We start from the raw sequence: 20,257 nt of genomic DNA, 5'->3' as shown, positions 1-20,257 counted from the left end.
CTACTTATGAAATAGAAGAAGGTGCCTGCTCTGGGCAAAGGCAGTCTTGCTGGGATGTGACCTGGCAACTGGACAGAGGCTTTAGGTGAAGAAAAATCCCCCCTCCCTTTGGGAAATGCAGCCCCGAGTCGGGGGCACGTGTGTGGAGCATGGCCCTCACTCTGGCTCCTGTTGGCCCTCTTTATGCAGTACACAACCTGCATTGTTAGGAGTGGAGGCCCTGAGTGGGGCTGGTAAAAACCCTACAGGTGATTCTGATGATTGGTCAGGTGGGAGCCTCTGAGGCCTGAGAGCAGATATGACCAGATGTGATACATGGTGGCCACCCCCTTCCTGCTGGGGTTCCTCAGACATTAGCAGGCCAAGGTTCTAGAGCCCACCCCCGCTTTTTTTTTTTTTTTTTAACACACAATAAGCAAGAAGAAAGTCTAACCTCCAGGAATAACATTTAGAGAGGGAGGGAAAGAGGGAAGGGGGAGGAGAAGGCGGGGGAGGGCCCTTATCTATATTAAACAGATCCAGTTCTCTCTGCCACAGACAGCTGAGTCATGAGCATCCTGCCCCACCCCCCGCCCCTCCCGTCCACGAGACCGCTGCCACAAGCATTTCTCCTTCAAGGCTGGGTTCTGGGGGTTAGGCAGGATTGAGGGCACTGGCAGGGAAGCAGGGGATCTGGGCTGTCCCCAGACCAAAGGCTGACTGAGCACCCTGGAGAGAGTGACAGCCCTCTCGAGGAGTTTCAGCTTTGCCAGTGGAGCAGGGGGGTGGGTTTCCGGGCGTTCATGAGAGGGCACTGCACCCGTCCATGCCAGGGAGGTGTTCCCAGCTGGGCAGTGCTGGTATTGCCCTGTAGTATCCTTCATCGTCGGAGAGGCAGCTGAGGTGGAGAGGTGGGCCTATCAATGAGCTTTTACTAGTTACACGTGGTAGCAAACAACCCTCCCTCAACCTCAGTGTCTACAACAACAAAGGCTTACTTCTCACTCACTTGGGCTGTAGTTCTCTTCCCAAGTTGTCTGCATTCCTGGACTCCAGTTGTAGAAGCAGTCCCTATTTGGGCCATGCCGGGCTTGTGGAAAGGGCAAAGGTGGAACCAGGTGATGGTGCTTAAATCTTCCGCTATTATGCAGCGGACCTTCCATTGGTCAAAGCAAGTCACCGGGCCCATCCTGAGTCAGAGGATCCAGGACATATATATTGCAGGGAGAGGGCAGTGAATAATGGGGAACAAGAATGCAATCTACCACAGTAGGCCCCCTGACTTAGGCCAAGGGGATTCCTTCTCAGGAAGAGTATCCTTTGGCCAAAGGAAACAGTGTGAAGTAGTGGAAAGAACAAGGCTTGGAGTCAGACGGGTCTAGATTTTACCCTGGATTGAGCCATGTACTAGCTGTGTGATGTTGGCCAAGTTCTTTAACTCCTCTGAATCTTCATTTCCATCTACAGAATGAGTACAATACCTAATTCACAGGGAATTTTTGAGGATTAGATGAGATAATATACACTAAATCTTTGGCTCATAGTAAGAGCACAGTAAATATAAACTCTCTACTCTTCTACCCACTGCCCTGCTTTGGCATTTTATCCATAACTATGGGGGTACTTACTACCAATACTCCTACCAACCTCACAAGGTTGGGATCGAATGGAATTGAGGTAATTTATTGAGTCCTACTGTGTGCGCACTGCACTATACAATTTACTTTCATGATCTCATTTATTTTGCCCAATAACCCTGTAAGGTACGTACTTTATTACCCCATTTTACAGATGAGGAAAATAAGGATCAGAAAGGATAAGTAACTTGCCAAATTTCCTGCAGTGGCCAAAATAAGACTTGAAGTTTCTAGAACTCACATTCAAAACCAGTGCTTTTCAAGAGTGGTCTGTCTGGTACTGCTCCATGACAAGAACAGAACAGAAATTGAGTGTTTGGAAACTTCTATGAGCTGAACATTGCCACGATATTCAAGTGCATGATTGATGCTCATTTCACTGAACGGAATATAGATGAGTTTAGTGGATGCAGAAATCTCTGGTAAGTTGCCTGTGGTGGAGGCTACATTCTAGTTATGCACAGTAGGACCACAAAATAGTCCCTGACTCAGGGAAAATAAAAAATTGGTGTGAACAGATGGGTGTGAGCAGCATTTTGTGTTGGTGGGCCTGTCCTGTCAGCTGTGGCAGACCAGGGGGATATTCATGGTTCACCAAAAGGGTACTTAGGTGGGGCGCCTGGGTGGCTCAGTGGGCTAAGCATCTGCCTCGGCTCGGGTCATGATCCCGGGGTCCTGGGATCGAGCCCCATGTGGGCTCTCTGCTCAGTGGGGGGCCTTCTCCTTCTCCCTCTGCCTGCCTCTCTGCCTACTTGTGCTCTCTCTCTCTGTGTCAAGTAAATAAATAAAATCTAAAAAAAAAGAAAGGGTAATTTGTTTACACTGATGTGTAAGGCCAGGAGGCAGGGTCTGTGTATTGCTCATGGCACCTGGTTTGTGCTTTGTACACAGGACATACTCAATATGAGTCTCTAGCTGGGTGAATGAATGAATGAAATAATGGATGCATGAATGTGTTTCTGGTTGTAAGAGGGCAACTTGATGGATGGCTTTGGGCAAAGCCAGGAATTGGGCAAATTTCTCTTCCAGTTTTTTCTGCTGCCTGCACTTCTAGCCCCCCTCTCCTTCCTTTTGTTGTCTCTGCCCATGCTTCAAAGCGCCTTCAGGGTGCTCTCCTGACTGCCCAGAACCCCATAGGCCCTCCTTTTCTCTCACTGCCCTCCTTCTGGCCACTTCCCAGTTCTGAGTCGGTTCCTGGGGGGGAGCTCCTCCAGCGGGCTGTCCCCTGATAAAGATAACACAGAGCCTACACATCTGGGAAGGGGCTCTGCTCCCTCTGATAAAATCAGCGAAGGTTTCTAAAAATACTCCAGGTAATGCTGGTGTAGACACCTGAGACTGTCGTTATCATACGCTGCTGGTGGAGGCATCTTGTGGTACATTTCTAGAACGCAGTTTGGTGATGTGTATCAAGATTTTTTTTAAGATTTATTGATTTATTTGAGATAGAAAGTTCACAAGGGTGGGGGGGAGGGAGAAGGAGAGAGAGAAAGAATCCTCAAGCAGACTCCCCACTGAGCGCAGAGCCCGGCCTCAATCCAGGACCCTGAGATCATGACCTGAGCCAAAACCAAGAGCCAGCCATTTAACTGATAGAGCCACGCAGGCACCCATATATCAATAATTTTTAAACGTTATACCCTTTAACCTAAAAGCATGCTTTAAACATTTATCCAGGGGTGCCTGGGTAGCTCAGTGGGTTAAGCATCTGACTCTTGGTTTTGGCTCAGGTCCTGATCTCAGGATCCTGAGATCAGCCCAGCGTGGGGCTCAGCGGGGAGTCTGCTTAAGATTGTCTCCTTCTCTCTCTGCCCCTCCCTTTGCTCAAGCTCTCTCTCTCTAAAATAAATTTTTTTTTTTTTTTTAAGATTTTACTTATTTATTTGACGGAGAGAGACAGCGAGAGAGGGAACACAAGCAGGGGGCAGTGAGAGAGGGAGAAGCAGGCTTCCCAATGAGCAGGGAGCCCGACGCGGGGCTTGATCCCAGGGCCCCGGGATCATGACCTGAGCCGAAGGCAGATGCTTAACGACTGAGCCACCCAGGCGCCCCAATAAATAAAATCTTTTTAAAAAACCCACATATATCCAAAATAATAATGGATGTGGCAGAATGTTTGTGTATTAGGGTATTTATCATATCATCATTTCAAAGAAACAGGAAATTCAACCTAAATGGAAACGATGAAATACATTATGATACAGGTATAATGAAATGTTATTCAACCATTAAAATTATGTTTTTGAATTATTTTTAATGATCTGCTAAGGTGCTTATTAGCTATTATAAATGAAAAAAGACAAGTTTCAAGAATTTTTAAATAAAAAATATGTGCATGTAAAAATACTTATCTACCTGGATAATGGGATTTGGGTGGTCTTATCTTTTTTTGGTATTTTCTAAATTTTCTATAATGAGCACAAAAATTATTCATGGTCAGCAAAAAACATAAAAAACATTGTTTAAAGTCTTTTCTGGCTTTGCAGACAGAACTCTTTCCAGCCTGTGTAGTTACTCCCTGAAGGCAGTCCTACTCTGATGCAGGACACTGCTGAGGGAAGTGTCCCTGCATTTGCTGAGAGTTAGCCTTGAAGTACTTACACTGTTAGCCTGTTTTCTGGTCCTAGCATTGCCACTAACTGGCTGTGAGACCTTGGACAAGTCATTTTATTTCTCTGGGCTTTGGGAGTCCTCATTTATAAAATGAGGTGTCTAGATTGGATGATTTAACGGTTAGATTCTGATTCTGTGATTCTGATACATTCATTAAGTCAATGTATTCATTGTGAGTAAGACTCCATGATTTACCTTTCTCCGCTGTATCTTAAACAGTGGATTCTTATTTATAGCTAAAGGAATGACTCTCTAATGGTGGAATTTCACATTGGGCCACCCAAACACTGACCATATAGCTTTCTACAACTCACACATTCTAGATATTATCTGACCTTCGAGAGAGTCAGGATCCTTCCACATTAGCCTAAGCCTTGAGAGGGAGGGGAGTGGTGTCTGCCTAGAAGAGCAAGATAAGCTCTTGTGTTCTGAGCTTCCTTCCCTTTCCTTCTCCCTTCCCCAAGTCTCAGCTGTTCACCAGCGTTTGCTTCCTCTGTCTTCCTCCTCTTCCCAATGGTTATATCGGGCTTATGTCAGTGTGGTTCCCTGGTGGGCTAGACAGCTGGGTGAGGAAGGAGTGTGACTCAGGCTCTGAGTCTAGTGAGTCAAACTTGGGGTGGGCTGGACCAGGGGCTTCCCCAGGACAGGAAGCAGGTTATGTATGCAGGAGATGAACAGACCATACCTGGAGCCAAAGAGGATTAGAATTTCCTATTCTATCCTCTCATGTCCTAGGTTTGAGCCCAGCAAGATTTCAGAGCTCATGGGATTCTTTCCTCTTCCCAGCTCAAGAACTGAGAAGAAAGTGCATCATAATTAAACTCCTACCTTGTGTGACCTTGGCCAAGTTATTTAACTGCTTTTGAGTTTCAGTTTCCTTTGCTGGGGGACAAAAAAAAGGAAAATAAACTCACTTAATGGAGTTGCTGTGCATTAAATAAAACCTAGCACCCGCTACAGACCTGGCTTCAGAAGGTGAGTCTATGTTCATTCTGAAATGGAGTGGAAGCCCCATTCCTTTTGGACTCACTGGGAGATGTGAAGTCAGTCACTGAGAAGGCTGAAGTGGGGCCATTTCCAGGGCAGGAGTGCCCTTTTGTGGTTTGGGAATTGGCCCCAGGCTGGTTCTGAAAGGCAGCCTGGGGTACTTTCTCCTGACAGAAACGTTTCTTCCCTTCTAGGTCTCTGGGGCCTTTCCCCATCCTGGTGAACAGTCCTAAGGGGGCCCTTCACACACAGTGCAAACAATGAACAAGCTGACTATGGATTACTAAACAGAATCAGTATTACTATGTTTCCTTTTGTTTCAGGCTCCAATTGTTTGTCCTCATTTAAAATTTTGGTATTTTGTTCATCCCGGATTTTTTGCACTTTTTATTTTAAAAAATATTGAGTTAAAATATAATTTATCTAGATTACTGAGTTCCTTGCGTTCCCTTAAATTTTGCCTCTAATGATGGAATCTCTCCATCTCTAGCTTTTTTAGGGGGGCTGGAGGGTGGGAGGGTGTATTTTGGAGGCAATCTGTGCCTGCTTCTTTAAACCTGTGACCTTTTTTTGCGAATGGGAACTTTGCTCTGTATCCCCACCAGAGGCCAGGATAAAGTTCCTAGCCTGGTTCCACTGCATCCAGTCTCCCACCCGCATTTCCACTGAGCTCGGGGATGACTCCGAATTCTTGAAAATCCTCAGTTCCGTTGAATTCCGTAAATATTACTCAAGGGCCAGGCAGGCAGCTGGTTAAGGCTGGGGGCGGGCGAAGATGGGCGCCGAGCGCGCTGGGGGCACCTGGATGGGGCACCCCGCCCGGTCGGAGAGCGCGGGGCCGGGAAGGCTCCCGGAGGCTCCGCCAGGGCGGGACGCTGAGAGCTGGCACACTCTGTACCCGGAGGCCTAGCCGCGGACCCTAGCGCACCTTCGCGGGGGCAACCGCGTCAGAAACCCCGACCTGGCGTGACTTCCTGCCCGGGAGGCCCCGCGGCTTCGGGCTCTGGACGCGGGCCAGGGAGGCGCCGCTGCGGAGGCGCTTCCTGGGCGCAGCGGGCGCGGGAGGCGCGGGAGGAGCGCGGTCAGCGCACCTGGAGCGCCCGCAGGCCCGGCGGGCGCGCGCGGCGACATGGAGGACGGCGTGCTCAAGGAGGGCTTCCTCGTCAAGAGGGTGAGCGCGCCGGAGCCTCTCCGGACACCGGCCCGGCGGCCAGCGGCGGGCGGCGGCTCCCGGAGCCGGGTCCCCAGCCCGCGCGCGACAGCGGGCTCGGCGGGCCGGGGGCGGCCGGGGGGGGGCGGGGGGGGGGCGGGGGCGGAGGGCGGCTTCGGGTGAACGGAGCGGCCGGGGCACAGGCAAGGAGGAGATCCCGCTTGGCCGGTGGTACGGGGTGGGGGGCGGCTCCCGAGGCGGACATCTTAGTTAAAACAACTTACTAAGATGTGGAGAGGACCGTATGTCAGTTTGCTCCCGTAGGGGTGCTCTGTGCACCATCTCCCGCACTCTCCACCGTAACCCCCGGGCAAGGAGGCAGCCCAGGCTGCTAAGCACTTACGGTGTTCCGCAGTCCCCCAGCCGCCCCGCACGTGGAGCACCGCATTCCTCCCTCTCCCCAAAGGAGAAACAAAGTTCAAGGAGGTGAATTAAGCAGTTTGCTCAGGATCTGGGAGCTCGTGGGTGATGGAGCAGGTGCAAACCCACTAAGGTTGACTCCAAGCCTTGATCTGTCCACCGCAGGGTGGGTGTTGTTATCACTGAATGACAGATGAGACCGCTTGCCCCGAGCCCCAGGACTAATAACAACTGGGACCCAACCTCCGTCCTCAGTCCTTGCCCACGGCCCACGTGGCCTTTCCCTCATCTAGCAAGAGTCCAGACAGACACAGAACACACAGATCAAGGTGGAAAATGAACCAAAGAGCAGCAGCAAGAGGAGGTTCAGTTTTTTATAGTTCTTTCAACATTGATGTTGACCCTAAGGGTTTGTACTAACATAACAGCAGAGCATAAAATCTGGGGATGAGCCTTTTGGCTCTTCTACTGAGATTATAGCTTTGGGAGGGAGATGGATGAAGAGGGATGAAGGGGCTCCCCCTGGCATTACCTCCCGTGGAGGCCAGAGTAGCCCCAAAGTCTCCAATCGCTTTCAGGTGAGTAGGTAATGTAGCCATGTTGTGTTGCACATTATTTGATATAGGAGGGCGGGTGTGTTTGCTCAAAACTGTAAGCAGGAAGGCGTAGTGGGAGGCTGATGCCGGATCAAGGGTCAGGGAGCAGGTACCAAATTCCAAGCCACGGCGGTTAGAGCGATAGCCTGTCCCTCCCGGTTTGTGGAGGCAACTGCTCGTCAGAGAGACAACCTGTGGGAGGGCTTCTGCAGCCTCCCACTTTCCTGCAGCTCCTGAGGTGAGAGGGAGAGTGTGACCTGGGCAGGGGGGTTGGTGGGCATTGTTGATTGTCCAGACAGCTGGGGCTCTCTGGTAGGGGCCTCCCCTGTCGCTGGGGTTACCTCACAAGATTCCCGCCACCGCCTCCATGAGAGTCAGGGAAGGCCACAGGGAAGGAAGGACATGAGTTCTCTTCAGGATGGCTGCCCAGTCCTGGGTGGCTGGCTTAGGGAGTCCGGGGTACAGGGAAGTGAGGACAGTCAACAGGGCTAGCCCCCAAAGCCCACAGCACGGGCCTGGCTGACATGGGGAAAGCTCATTCCAAAGACGGGAGTGTGGAGGCTGACCCCGAGGCCAGGGGAAGCCACACCCTTTCCTTCCAGGTGAGGGACCTGGCCCTGGGGCGGAGCGGGGGGCGGGGGGGGGGGGGGGACACCCTGCTCACTGTTCCCGCCTACGGATCCATCTCAGCTTTCTCTCCCCCTTAACCCCTTTCCTCCTGGGTGGCAACAGCAGCTCTGTGTCCCCTGGAGAAGTTGCAGGGCTATGGCCATAGGATTCCATACATTTAGGAGGCTTTACAGCCCCGGGGGTGGGGCAGGACCTGAGCTGGAAGCCCAGAGTACAAACAGTCATCACCGGTGAGGGTGAAGCAGGAGACGGGCAGGGGCATGATGGATTTGGCTCTCACTCCCGCCCAGACACGAAAGAAGCAAAGCTCCAGGCAAATGCAGGGCACTCACTTGGCCTGGCTTTAAAGGAGGGTGAGGGGGAAGGAAGCGGGATCAGCACGGGCAAGATTGCTCTTCCTTTAAGAAGACGCTGAGGCCCTTCGGGCGTTGCTGCGGGCTCCGATGACACTCTTCGAAAATGACATGGCAATGTTAACACGCTTTGGCCTAAACATTTCCTTTGTCGGACTCAAACCCAAGGAAATACCGTTAAAGCTTTATGAACAAAGTGTTTTTTTTTTTTTTTAAAGATTATTTATTTATTTATTTATTTGACAGAGACACAGCGAGAGAGGGAACATAAGTGAGGGAGAGGGAGAAGCAGGCTTCCTGCCGAGCAGGGAGCCCGATGCAGGGCTCGATCCCAGGACCCCGGGATCATGACCTGAGCCGAAGGCAGACGCCTAACGACTGAGCCACCCAGCGCCCCCAAAGTGTTATTTTTATAGTGAAAAAACTGGAAACTACCTATATGTCTCCACAAATAAATGACTAAGTATGCTTATGCAGATGTTTTAAATGCTTATAATATGATAACCCAAAGAGTAAAAATATACAAGGCATTAGGAAAAAATAGGCATAGAAGAAAAAAATCTAGAAGGAGTTCTGCAGGCTAGAAGTCTGAAATCAAGGTGTTGGCAGGGCCATCCTTCCTCTGAAGCCTATGGGGAGAGTCCTCCCTTGCCTCTTTTGCTTTGGTATTTACAGGCTGTAAAAGAAAAACCCAGATTTTTCCTTTCCCTATAGGGAAAAACTTTGTTCCTCCCTATTGTTGTTTCTTTATCCTGTGAGTCTCCTTTACTTTTACCGAATGTGTGGAGGTTTTTCCCCACACCAAGCAATTCTCTGTGGCACCAGTGGCATGTTTTTAACTCAGTTCTGACACTATCTACCTGGAGATGGCGTCACATCCCACAGGTCAAGGGATCCGTCCCCCAGGACTGCCCCCCACCCCTCCGACCCCACTGTACCCATACTTCAGACACTAGTCACAAGCCCGGGTTATCACTTGTGCTTCTGACAAATGGACTAATTGTTTGGATAATTGTTTGGATGTTCCAATGACCATTTCAATTAGTTTGCAGCAGTGGCTCACAGAACTCAGGGAAACACTTACTTACATTTGCCAGTTTACTAAAGGCTTCGATAAATGATACAGATGAACAGGCAGTTGGAAAAGCTGTGTAGGGCAAGGTATGCGAGAAGGAGCATGGAGCTTCTGTGTGCTCTCCGGGCATGCCAGTCTCAGTACCTCCATGTATGCACCAACCCAGAAGGTCTCTGAACCCCATACTTTTGGGATTTTATGGAGTCTTCATCACAGAGGTGTGATTGATCATTAACTCCATTTTCAGCCCTTCTCCCCTCTCAAGAGAATCAAGCTTCTAATTGTGGCGTGTTCTTTATGGTGACCAGCCTTCATCCAGGAGCCTACCCAGAGTCACCTCATGAGAACAAAAAATGCTCCTAGCACCCAGGAAATTGCAAGGGTTTCAGGAGCTCTGTGCCAGGAATGGGGGGCAGAGACCTATATATATATATATATATATATATAGCCATCATCTGACACAGGCAATCCACGGCATTCCCTGGCTTGTGGATGCACCACTCCAATGTCTGCCTCCATGGTCACATGATGATCTTCTCCCTGTGTGTCTCAGTGTCCAAATTCTCCTCTTCATATAAGGACACCGTTAGTATTAGGGCCACCCTAATCCAGGATGACTTCATCTTATCCTGATCACGTCTGCAAAGACCCCATTTCCAAATGAGATCACATTTGTAGGTACCAGGGGTTAAGAATTCAACATACCTTTTGGGGGCACATAATTCAATCCATAACAAGTACCATCTCTGCTTCTTTGGGGTTGTAGGGTCTTGGGCAAGAACTTTCTGCGCCTTAGTTTCCTCATCATTAAAGTTAGGGAGTACTATGGACTTTTTCAAAGGGTCCCTCCAGCTGTAACATTCCATGCCTCTTAAGCCCAACTGTGGAGGTGCTGTCCTACCTTATGGACTCTCCTCCTTCCCCCTAAAGAGGTTCTGGGGACCCTAAGCTGCTTGTGGTCCAGCGGGCCTCTGGCCCCGGCCAGCTACTTGCAGACAAGGAGCCTGGAGAGGGAGGAAACTGCCCGGTTAGAGGAGGCCTGGCATATTTTTCAGCTGTACCACTGTGGTTTTGGCCTCTGACCCCCTTTACCTGCTGACTTTGAACCAGTTCCTTATTTCCTCTGAGCATGATGTGTTTATCTGTAGCCCAGGGGTAATCGTGCTCTCCTTCCCATTTGGTGGATGTTCCTGCAGCCTCCAGCTGAGGTGCCTGCTGCGGTCTGGCCCGCTTCATTCAGCCCTTCTGCCACAGTGTGGTCAGGGTGATCTTCTAAACATGAGAACCCAAGCTTTTCGTCGTCCTTCTAGTTAAAAGTCTTCAAGGACTCCCCTCTGGCCATGGTATAAAGATCGAACTTTGCAGCATGGAACCTGAAGCCCACTGGACCCGCGTCACTTCCCCTGTCTTTTGCCCACAGGCCTCTGAGCCAAAGCCAGATAGAACCAGATAGAACTTGGAGTTTCTCACAAGTGGAAGTGGCTCAAGCTCTCCCTTCCCTGCCTTCCTGACCTGGCCAACTCCACTCAGCCTTCCAGACTCAGCCCTAGCATCAGCCCTTCCGGGAGCCTTCCTCAGCCCACTCAGCCTCCTTGGAGCTTCCTCCATCAGCAGAGCTGCTTCTTGGGGTTTGCATCGTGACCTGTTTTACTTCTCTGTTGTTCTGTAATAATCAACCCAAAGCTTAACATCTTAAGACAATAAACACTTATCTCACGCGGTTTCTGAGGGGCACGTATTCAGGAACATCTTAGCTGCAAGATTCAAGTCTCTCTTGAGGTTCCAGCCAAAATGTTGCCCAGTGTGGCAGTCTCCTGGAGGCTTGGCTGACCGGAGGATCCAACTGCAAACTCACTCACACGGCTGCTGGCTGGTGGCCTGGGTTCCTCTCCTCTCTGTAGGGGCTGGTCATGATGTGGCAGCTAGCTTTCCCCGGAATACATGGTCAGAGAGAGAGAGAGAGAGAGAGTCCCCAAGACTGAAGCTACAGGGTCTTTTATAACCTAATGTCAACTGACAAATCATCCCTCTGCCTATTCTCTTGGTCACACAGAGCAACCCTTGTACACTGTGGGAAGAAACTATACAAGGGTGTAATATCAGGAGGTGGGGGTCCTGGGGGACCCCACCAATCGTCTGTCCTAGAACTTACCACACTGGCTGGCATCACTGTCTCTTCCACTGTCTTAGGTCAGAATCTTGTTCATCTTTGTCTCTCTGCTGCTAGCACAGTGCTTGCTGAAGTAGTCGTTAGCCATTGATTGTTGAATGAATTGATAAATGAATGATTTCCCTAGTCATCTCATCAGGATTTTTGTCTATTTGAATTTCAATTCATTTTCCATTACAAAAATAATACATGCTTATTATTAAAAAAAAAACTAGAAAAGTACTCAAGGCTGTAAATTGAAAAATAAGTTTTCATTCTTGTTGCCCTGTATCCAGTCTTAGTCCTTAGAGATGATAACCATCAACTTTCCTGAGGTATCCCTTCAGAAATTTTCTAAAATTTTTTAAATTTTCTAAAATACCTAAAATTTTAGGTATCATATGAAAAAATGTAAGTAAAAGTGCTTTGCCTGTGTCGAAGACCATGGGCGCTGTGATTCTTGGTAGGCTCAGGCTGCTGCGTTTGACCTTGAGGGTTCCACCAGTGACCTTTCCTGCCATCTGTTAGGATTGGAATCCCTCCTCTACGGCCACAGTGGGCACAGTGTTGTTACACAGTTAGAATATTTTGCATTATTTTATCATAAGCAATGATTCAAAGTGTCTCAATACATAAAACCTCTTCCATATCCTAGACAACTTACTCAGCACACATCCTTGGAAGTGGAATTATTGGGTCAAAGAACTTGAACATTTTTTATGAGGGTTGCCAGCTGCTTCAGGATTTCTACCTACACAGTCAGTCCTTTCTCATCAGCCTTTCTCTGCAGACCTTTCTCCTTTGCTGTCAGGATCCGCAGTTGCTCATAAACACATTCCACTCTAGTGAGTCTGAACAGAAGGGGATTTCATGGAGGAATATTAATTATTAAGTAACTCAGGAATATTTGGGAGGGCCAGTGAACCTGGCTGGGATGCTATATAGCTAGGGACGATGTAGCCAGACAAAAATACCCAACAGCACCACCAGACATTTCTAGTGGAAACATCACTGCTGACATTATTTGCCGTTTGTCCCTGATAGCTCTGGGGACTGGTGTCAGAAGAACCTGTTCTTCCAACACTGTTCTTGCCCAAAATTCCGGTTTCCCCCTGTTGCTGCCAGATATGTATCAGTTCCCCGTGCCAGAGAGTGGCAGCGACCTGGTCACCCACCTGTTGCCTTCGTGCCAGGGATTCTGGGAGATGTAGCATTTTGTCCAGGAAAGTACAGAATCTCCATATTGGTTTGTCTGTTCAACATCTGTTGGTGACAATTTTCTCTCTGATATCTCTAAGCCCCATTTCTCCTCTCCCTGTTGTTTTAGTTTGCTAGAGCTGCCGGAACAAAAATACCACAGACAAGACGGCTTCAACAGAGATTTGTTTTCTCACAGTTCTGGAGGCTAGGGTGCGAGTCCAGCTGTCAGCAGGTTTGGCTTCTTCTGAGGCCTCTGTCCTCAGCTCGCAGATGGGCGACTTCGTGCTGGGTGCTCGCACGGTCTTTCCTCTGTGCATAGGCCTCCCCGATGTCTCTCTGTGTGTCTAAGGGTCCTTTTCTTATAAGGACCCCAGGCAGATTGGGTTAGGGCCCCCTTAATGACCTCATTTTAACCTAATCACCTCTTTAAAGCCCTATCTCCACATACAGTCAATACTGGGAGTTAGGGCTTTAATATATGAATGTGTGTGCGTGCGGGCGGACGTAATTTAGCCCGTAACACCTATGTTTTAAGGTTTAAGATTATTTTGCCCTCGTGCCTTCTCCACCTCACACCTGCCCCCATTCCATCCACTAGGATTGCCTTCTCCCCATACACAAGCTTTTGAGCCAGCAATTTACTGCTAATGCTGCTCCAGGAGCCCCTCAGTAGGGGGTCATCTAGAAAGAGGACCCGAGTCTGGGCCACGTGGAGAGCAGTAGAGAACCCCCGCCGCTGAGTAGCCAGAGCCAAATCTTTTTGTTTCTTTAAACATGTCTACCCACGTCAAGGACCTCTGTTAACCGTCATGTTACATGTCGATCCTAAGCACGGGAGTGTGGAGAGCAAAACGTAAAATTCACAGCCCAGCGCTCGCTCTGTCAACTCCTTCTACACCTTTTGGTTCCCTAACAGCACTCAGTACACACTGAGCTATTCCAATACCACAGGTGTGAGAACTCAGGGAGACTTTGAAATAAGTAAATGCTAGGAAATGTAAGGAAAGGCATGAATGGGGGAAATGGTCTCTGATTCAGATAAAGTGCATCTCTCTTAGTTAGAATCCAGTCCTTATTGGGCTCTGCTCTGGGAAATATGCCAGGAAAGTTGCTTTAATGAGCGTGTACTAAACCCATTCCTTTCTAATTCCTCAGTAGACATTCCCTCATCTGTTGCTCTTGTTTTAGGAAAAGGCTCTTTAGGGGCGCCTGGGTGTCTCAGTCGGCTAAGCATCTGCCTTTGGCTCAGGTCATGATCCCAGGGTCCTGGGATCGAGCCCCACATCGGGCTCCCTGCTCCGCGGGAAGCCTGCTTCTCCCTCTCCCGCTCCCCCTACTTGTGTTCCCTCTTTCGCTGTGTCTCTCTCTGTCAAATAAATAAAATCTTAAAAAATAAATAAATAAATAGTTTTAAAGAAACATACTGGTGTGAGAAGATGCTCAGCAAAGCTAAACAAAACAAAAACTAGATAATAAAACTATAGGTAACATGGTCCTGGTTTTTTTAAAAACCAGAAAGTAAAAACGAAGAGGAAAAAAGACTATAAGAAAACACAAAGTGTTAGCAATGACTGTCTCCTAGTGGTAGGACTCTCTCTTCTGGGACTTCACAATTTCTTTCAAGGTTTATAATCACAAAAAAGGCCAACTGGGAACTAGAAGGTCAATGCCAAAGGTCTTTGTTACATACTTAAAAGAGATGACAAGGAGATCCAGACAGATAACACTTTTTTCATGAAAATGAAAATAAAAGGTATGATTTTTGACCTGGATCCTTTGGCTATTAAGGACATTATTGGGGCAATTGGTGAAACTTGGATGGGGGTTGTGGAATCGATGAAAATAACATATTAACGGAAATTTCCTGATGTTGATGGTTGCATTGTGGTTATGTTGGAAATATTTCCCCTCCCCTTTTTTGTAGGAGATACACAATAAAATATTCAGAAGTGATGGAACATCATGTTAAAAGTTTACTCTTAAATGATTCTGTAAAAAAGTTCTTTAATACTATTCTTCAGCTTTTCTCTGAATTGAAATTTTATTTTTTTAAAGATTTTATTTATTTATTTGAGAGAGAGAGAGAGAGAGAGAAATAGAGACAGAGCATGAGCAGGGTGGGGAGGAGGCAGAGGGATAAGCAGATTCTCCACTGAGTAGGGAGCCCGATGCAGGTCTCAATCCCAGGACCCTGAGATCATGACCTGAGCCGAAGGCAGACGCTTAACTGACTGAGCCACCCAGGTGCCTCTGAATTGAAATTATTTTAAAATTAAAAAAATAAAATGAGGTTTTTTTTAAAAACAGATAATGCTGTCCCCCTCTTTGGTCCCCTCAGCCACCTCACTGCTGGGCTCTCCTGTCCGTCCTCAGGGTCACATTGTCCACAACTGGAAGGCACGATGGTTCATCCTTCGGCAAAACACGTTGCTGTACTACAAGCTTGAGGGGGGTCGGAAGGTGACCCCTCCCAAGGGCCGGATCCTTCTGGATGGCTGCACTATCACCTGCCCCTGCCTGGAGTATGAAAACCGACCGGTAAGTGAAGGCCCCTGCTTCCCGGCTCCCCCTGCCTCAGACCCTCCCAGCTCTGGCCTCTTTGGTGAGAGTAATGTGGGTGAAGAGCTGAGTTATCACTGAAAAACCTAAATTCAAGTCCTGCTGCACTATGTCCCAGGTGTGTGACCTTGGGCAAGTAGTTGAACCTCTCTGAGCCTTAGTTCCTCATCTACGAAATGGGGTAGAATAATGACCCCTCGCTATCTCCTGTGATTATGTTGGGGATCATGAGAGATGGCTGTGTTGAGGATCATGACAGAAGGTGATGGTCTGTCAAAGCACTTTGTTGACTAGGACGCGCGCTACATATATGGGCGCAATTATTGCTACCTTGGAATTTAATATGGTGGCTTTTATCCCCTGAGGGGGTGCATGTTCCAAAAGTCAGGTGCAGTTTCAACCCCACCATCAAAAAGTTATCTGAATCAATCGTTTTTGAGGGCCCATTATGTGCCAAGAAATTTGCTAGGCTTGGAGGAGTCAAGGAAGAAAATGGTTAGACTGTTTCTCCTTGAATTATTAATCTTATTATGAAAGCAAGTGGTTAAATGAAAAACATTCAGAATTCCAAATGTTGGCACAAACATGATTAGCTGTAGAGAACACTGTATTCCCGAAGAGGAGGAAGATGTAATTAGAGGCTGAGTCAGGTACAGCATTGGGAGGAATAGAGATTTGGCAAAGATCTGAAAGAGGAGAAAGGCAGACGTTATGGGCAGGTGGAAAAGTGTAAAAGTGAGGGGAGAGATCGATTTGGAGATAACAGTGGCCTGTGTGGCCAGAGGGGAATGTTCACCCAGGGAGCAATGGGAGATTGGCTGGGGCCAGATGGAGGAAATGGGGAGCCATCGAAGGTTCTGAGTGAGAGAATGGATGGGTAAAAACGCTCTTAGGAAGACTAAAGTGAAGAACTGCGTTCTGTTCCTAATAAGTTACTAGATCCATAAAGAAGGGATCTTATATTTTCTTCTTTCTCTTTTTCTTTTTTATTTTTTTAAGTATTCTCTACGTGGGGCTCGAACTCACAACCCCGAGATCAAGAGTTACATGCTCCACCAACTGAGCCAGCCAGGCGCCCCACCATTTTCTTCTTTATTACCATGTTTGTTTTTTTTTTAAAGATTTTATTTTATTTATTTGTCGGAGAGACAGCACGAGCAGGAGGGAGCAGAGGCAGAGGGAGAAGCAGACTCCCCGCTGAGCAGGGAGCCTGATGTGGGACTCAATCCCAGGACCCTGGGATCATGACCTGAGCCAAAGGCAGCCACTTAAATAACTGAGCCACCCAGGCGTCCCTACCATGTTTTTCTTCTTTGACTCTTTTAGACTGATTGACAAGCCTTCCAAGTATAAGAAAATATTCATGACCGTCCTTTCTGGGTGGTGGGTTTCCTGGTATTTGTTATGTTAACCACTGTACTCTTTTGTAGTTTTGAATCTTTCTCAAGAAAAAAAAGGGAGCTATTAAAATAATGAGGCATGAAATAAGGCAAAAAGTAGGGGGAACACAAGAAAACATTATGAAGGAAATGTCCATAAGACATGGTTGACTGGATGTTGAGGGCAAAGGAGAGGGAGGTGGTGAGGGTCATTCCAGCCTAGGAGGCTGCAAAAAGGAAATGCCCTTCTACAGTTACCCACTGCCAACCTGCACGGGCTGATGATGAAGAAGGACAAGTAGTGTTCTGCTGGGTGGAGGTAGGGCTGCCAGAGAATGCCCAGCCTGGGCAGACTGGGGCTGCACCTTCCTCCTTATCGCATCAGAAGACCAAACACGGTGTCTGGATACATAGCAGATGATTAGCAAATGTTTGCTGAATTAATGTTTGTTTGTTTGTTTTCTTTTTAAGATTTTATTTATCTATCCGACAGAGACAGAGAGAGAGGGAACACAAGCAGGGGGAGTGGGAGAGGGAGAAGGAGGCTCCCCGCCGAGCAGGGAGCCCGATGCGGGGCTCGATCCTAGGACCCCAGGATCACGACCCGAGCTGAAGGCAGACACTCAACGACTGAGCCACTGAATTAATGTTTAAGAAAAAAAACAAATTTACAGATAAGTGAGATGATTTTAAGAGAAAACAACCCTAATTTTCTAAGTGAATTTAAGGCTCTAGTTCTCCATAAATTACACCCCAGAACTTGTAGGTTAACTTGTTGACCCAATGCCCCTTAATACTCTTTAAGGAACAGTAGAAAGCGAAAGTGCTGGTCGAATTGGCTAGATATAGAAAAACTTCCAAAAAAGGACACAAGTTAAATTTGCTAACTGGAGTTGTGAACTTCATGTTAATTCCCAGATTGTCATCTGCCTGGTTCATGAGTCCTTGAGCTGGAAGAGGTCAAGAGGAGCCCATAGGTTCACTAAGAACAAGTTATAAAGCATATATATGTGTATATGTGTGTGTGTGTATATATATATATATATATATTTTTTTTTTTTTAAATTATGGAAGCTATAGAAGAGTATGCCTGGATTTCACATGCAATTTTATAGTCTCTCCTGAAATTCTTTCATTAAAATGTTGACTGCCCACTGATAGTGCAGGTACGGGGAGCTGGTTGAATTTGTTCTCCCACAATGCTGATGAGCGAGTCAGTGTTAACTCAGAGGAACAGATTCATGGTATTCTTTGGGACTGTGAGCCAGCCTTGTCTTAGCACCGCTTTTGCTGTTAGTTGAGAGGAGGGATGTTAAGTTTGCAAGCAAAGCAAGTTGGGAGCTAATACATTGGAAACCAGAATGGGAATGAAAGAATGCCTCTGGGCTGCCCCAGTGGCTCAGTTGCTTAAGTGTCTGCCTTTGGCTCAGGTCATGATCCCAGGGTCCTGGGATCGAGCCCTGCATCGGGGCTCCCTGCTCAGCGGGAAGCTTGCTTCTCCCTCTGCCTGCCGCTCTCCCTGCTTGTGTGTGTGCTCTCTCTCTGTCAAATAAATAAATAAAATCTTAAAAAAAAAAAAAAGAATGCCTCTGTTTTACAACAGAAGTGGTAGGCCCAGTCTACTCAGATGACATTTAATAGGGTCAGCATCCAAATCCCACAATGGTCAAAAAAACTCAATGCACATTTAGGGAATGGAGGAGATGCGGCCTACCTCAGAAGGACTCGGCTGACTGCACGGAGCTAGTCTACCGGGCTGCCGGTGTGAGCTCGGGCTGCAGGCCCCGTGCACCCCGCATCCCTCAGAGCCTTCCCGGAGCAGCTGGTTCCGTTCCATGGGTCAGAGCTTCTGAGAATGTTGACCAACTGCAGAACGTGTAGCAGAGCATGAGCTGGTTAAGAGTTTAAACCGTACCCTGTGAGAAGTGTGTGAAAGACTGGGGATGCTTAGACTAAAGACGAGCACGGAAGGGAGCGTAAGGAACAGTGCCTCCGAGGTAGGGGTTCATATCCCCATTTGACAGATGAAGAAAGGCCCGGTGGGGTCCCTTAATGTGCCCAAGCGTCCACAGCTAAGTGGCAGAGCTGGGATTTGCATTCAGATCGGTCTGACTTGAAAGCCAGTGCATTTCCCACTTCAGCCCAGGGGCTGTCGTGGGAGGTAAGGTTAGTCTGTGTGGTTCTCGAAGGCAGTCAGAAGCAGGGAGGCAAAGTGCCCAGGAAGCAGTCCCTACGCTATATAGTCTGTGCAGGAGGGAAAGCTTACCTTAGGAGGCCAAGAGCTCCCTGTGGCTTGAGGTGTGCAAGGGGATCTTTGAAGACCACCCACTGGGATGTGGCTGAGGGGCTGGGCATTCGGCAGCTGCTGGACCTGTGTGTCCCGGGTTGCTGTGGCCCTGTCATCTTTGCTGCCCCACCACCATTCTCTTGCCCGCTAGGCCTCTGAGTGCTGGTCTGACCTGCTGTCTCTTCCTGCAGCTCCTCATTAAGCTGAAGACTCAGACATCCACCGAGTACTTCCTGGAGGCCTGTTCCCGAGAAGAGAGGGACGCCTGGGCCTTTGAGATAACAGGGGCTATTCATGCCGGGCAGCCGGGGAAGGTCCAGCAGCTCCACATCCTGAAAAACTCCTTCAAGCTGCCCCCTCACATCAGCCTGCAGTGAGTGCCTAGCCCCCCCGCCCCTCGCCCTGCACGTCTGTGCGACACGGGGAGGGGGCCCCGAGGTCGCCGCACAGGCCTGTCCAGTACAGCACGGTGCTTCAGGGCCTTTAGGCCCTACCCACCTGCCCCGCTCCTCTCTGACCTCTGGGGACCTCTGCTGCTTTTGCCCCCCTCAGTGTCTTGAGACCCTCCCTCAGTTTCAGCCAGGGTGCCCAGGGCTCCGTCACAGCCCCCCAGGGATCTCCACTCGCCACGTCCCCGCGCTTGTTTGCAGCCTACTGGCAAGAGCGTTGTGTTCAGGTAGCAGCTGTATTCTTGCTCTGTGAGGTTCCTCGTCCAGCCATTCCTTCAGGCAGCAGTTAGAGAGTGCCGACTGCATGCGCTTCGCTGCACGAGGTGCTCAGGAGATGCAACCGGGAGTACCTCAGATCTCATCTCGGGGGCTTTCCAACTCAAGGACGAAGGTAGGAAATGAGAAAAGATCCTCCATGGGTGGCAGGAATCGTCTTCACAGAACAGAAAGCGGGTCATTGGTGGAGGCAGCCCTCTGAAGTAGGGAAGTATGAAAGGAATTCCATCCCGGAGAGGGTTACCTCTGCCGGCAACGCCCCGAAACTCCCAGGTAGCAGAACTGTTACGCCCATCAAAGACACAGGACCAGTCCTTTTCTGGGCTTGCAGAGAGTTCCATGCCGCCCTGAAATCTTGATTGTGCAGCAAGGGTGCTGTTAGACCATGGTGAGCCGCGGGGGGTGGGGGAGCAGCGCGGGGGCAGGAGCAGCGGGGGGTGGGCAGGAGCAGCGCGGGGGTGGGGGGAGCAGCAGCACGGGGTCAGGAGGGGGGCAGGAGCAGCGCGGGGGGGGGGGGG

At 49.0% G+C, this 20,257-nt stretch overlaps 1 protein-coding gene across 2 annotated transcripts in view; it reads left to right on the top strand.

Moving 5' to 3' along the window:
• Positions 1–6,291: 6,291 nt before the first annotated feature.
• Positions 6,292–20,257, top strand: part of PLEK2 (pleckstrin 2) — a 19,583-nt gene continuing 5,617 nt past the window's right edge. For both annotated transcript variants that reach the window (XM_032405359.1, XM_032405358.1), the window contains exons 1-3: positions 6,292–6,387; positions 15,163–15,327; positions 19,206–19,387. In XM_032405359.1, coding sequence (XP_032261250.1) covers positions 6,346–6,387; positions 15,163–15,327; positions 19,206–19,387 — 389 coding nt within the window. In that variant the 5' untranslated portion in view covers positions 6,292–6,345. The remainder of the gene's footprint in view (positions 6,388–15,162; positions 15,328–19,205; positions 19,388–20,257) is intronic.

This window comes from Phoca vitulina, unplaced genomic scaffold (assembly GCF_004348235.1).
Source record: "Phoca vitulina isolate PV1807 unplaced genomic scaffold, GSC_HSeal_1.0 scaffold7, whole genome shotgun sequence".
Taxonomy (NCBI): Eukaryota; Metazoa; Chordata; class Mammalia; order Carnivora; family Phocidae; genus Phoca; species Phoca vitulina.
The sequence above is the reverse complement of the archived record's forward strand: the minus strand, read 5'-3'. Positions and strand labels throughout refer to the sequence as shown.